The sequence below is a fragment of the Pygoscelis adeliae genome, unplaced genomic scaffold, assembly GCF_000699105.1.
Source record: "Pygoscelis adeliae isolate BGI_AS28 unplaced genomic scaffold, ASM69910v1 Scaffold584, whole genome shotgun sequence".
NCBI classification, from domain to species: domain Eukaryota; kingdom Metazoa; phylum Chordata; class Aves; order Sphenisciformes; family Spheniscidae; genus Pygoscelis; species Pygoscelis adeliae.
In genome coordinates this window covers 284,683-286,407 of record NW_008824602.1, presented here as the reverse complement: position 1 = coordinate 286,407, position 1,725 = coordinate 284,683, and the positions used below count along the sequence as shown (strand labels likewise).

Genomic DNA, 1,725 nt, shown 5'->3' with positions numbered 1-1,725 from the left:
CCCACCCGGGCCCAGGGATGTGGCAGCGCGGTGCCGGAGGCTGGGGCTGCCTAATTGCTCCAAGCCAGGCTGGGAGCCAAGGCCAGCTCTGCCCGGGTGGGCTGGGCAGAAGCCCCCAGCACCCGGGGCCAGGCCATGGAACCATGGGATAACACCAGAGGGCACCAGCACAGGGCAGGGAGCTTTGTGTGTGTGGGTGCTGCCATCTGCAGATGTCCCCACACAGACGGAGGAGCTTGGCCACCCTGTGAGGAAGTCCCCTGAGAGGTGCTCAGGGCCCCAGGTCCACGGCAGAGATGCGCCACCGGGTCCCCGGGGCCGTGCTGCCCCACGGTATGCTGCTGGGTCTGTCTCTTGCTGGCCCCTCCCGGGGTTTCATGGTCATGCCAAGCAGAAGAGGAGCTGCAAAGCTCACCAAGATCTTTGAGCCCATGTCAGCCACGGCCCCACCCGTGACCCTCTCCACTGCACGCCTCTGAGCTGGGGACCCACTCTGCTGCAGGGCAGGGTTTTTTGAGGTGTTTCTAGTGTGGGCTGAGGACAACCCCCGTGCAATCCCTCTGGAGGAGCCAAGGGTGCATGCATCCCACCTTCCCCAGGGACCAAGTAAAAACCACCACTGGAGCAAGGTCCTGGGCTGGACAGCCTGTTGGCTGAACCCCCACGGCCCGGCTTACCAGAAAGACACCAGATCTCTCTGGCATTTCAAAGCTGAAGAAATGCCAGCAAACCTCAGGGTCATACTGATGCAGCAGCCCCCGTGTTACTCGTGCCGGTGAGGCGCAGGTGGAAAGGCGCACCATGCGCCCGCGTGCCTGCCCGCACACCCTGCAGCCCTTCCAAAACAGCCACCCTTCCCCGGGCACGGAGCCGGGGCAACACGGTGCCTCTCCACCACCGTGTTCCCCCGGGCATCCCTTGTCCTGCCTCACCTCGGCACAATGTTTCACCCAGAAGTTTTTTGAATAATGGTGCTTTGTGGCAGGACAAGGGGAGCTTTTGTTAGTGCCCGGGCAGCTGTCGCGGAGCCTGCCTGAAACGCAGTCACCCCTAGCAACACCGCTTGGGGCTGGGGCAGCCAGAGGAGTTATTCACAGCTCCCGGCTGCACTTGTTCCTGAGCAGCGTGGAGCCGTGGAGCCGGAGGTGGTTAAAGATAGCTGCAGGAGGGGAGAGGGGCGAATGAGAGAGGTGGCTACGGACAGCTGGCGGGGAGGGAGGGACAGGTCGTGAAATGAAGAGAACCAGAGGAATGGAAAGAGGGAGGGAGAGAAGGATGGATGGATGGATGGGTGGGTGGATGGATGGATGGATGGATGGATGGATGGATGGATGGGTGGATGGGTGGATGGGTGGATGGAAGGAAGGACGGCTGGCTGGAAAGAAGGATGGAAGGATGAACGGAAGGAAGGAAGGAAGGACAGAAAGAAGGACAGAGAGCTGGCCTGGTTCAACGCTTACTGCTGTGGAGGGCATCCTTCCCAGCCTTGGAGTCAGCAGGGCTGGGGGTACAGCTTGTTGCAGGCAGCTCCAAGAACACATGCGGACATCCCACCACTTGTCCGTGGGATCGGTTGGGCAGGAGCTGGGGGCAGCTGGGCCTGAGCAGGGTGGGCAGCCGCCAGTGCGTGGGGACAGCAGTGCCACCCTGGCATGCAGACCTCCACAGTGACGGGCTCCCCTGAGGCAAGTCTGTCCTGGAGGGGCGACGATGGAAGAGAGGCTC

General features: G+C 62.3%; 1 protein-coding gene across 1 annotated transcript in view; it reads left to right on the top strand.

Moving 5' to 3' along the window:
• The first annotated feature begins 296 nt into the window (after positions 1-296).
• The window catches only part of ABCA2 (ATP-binding cassette, sub-family A (ABC1), member 2), a 45,863-nt gene continuing 44,434 nt past the window's right edge, over positions 297-1,725 (top strand). Inside the window, exon 1 of the mRNA XM_009322346.1 lies at positions 297-333. Within this exon, the coding sequence (XP_009320621.1) occupies positions 297-333 (37 nt within the window). The remainder of the gene's footprint in view (positions 334-1,725) is intronic.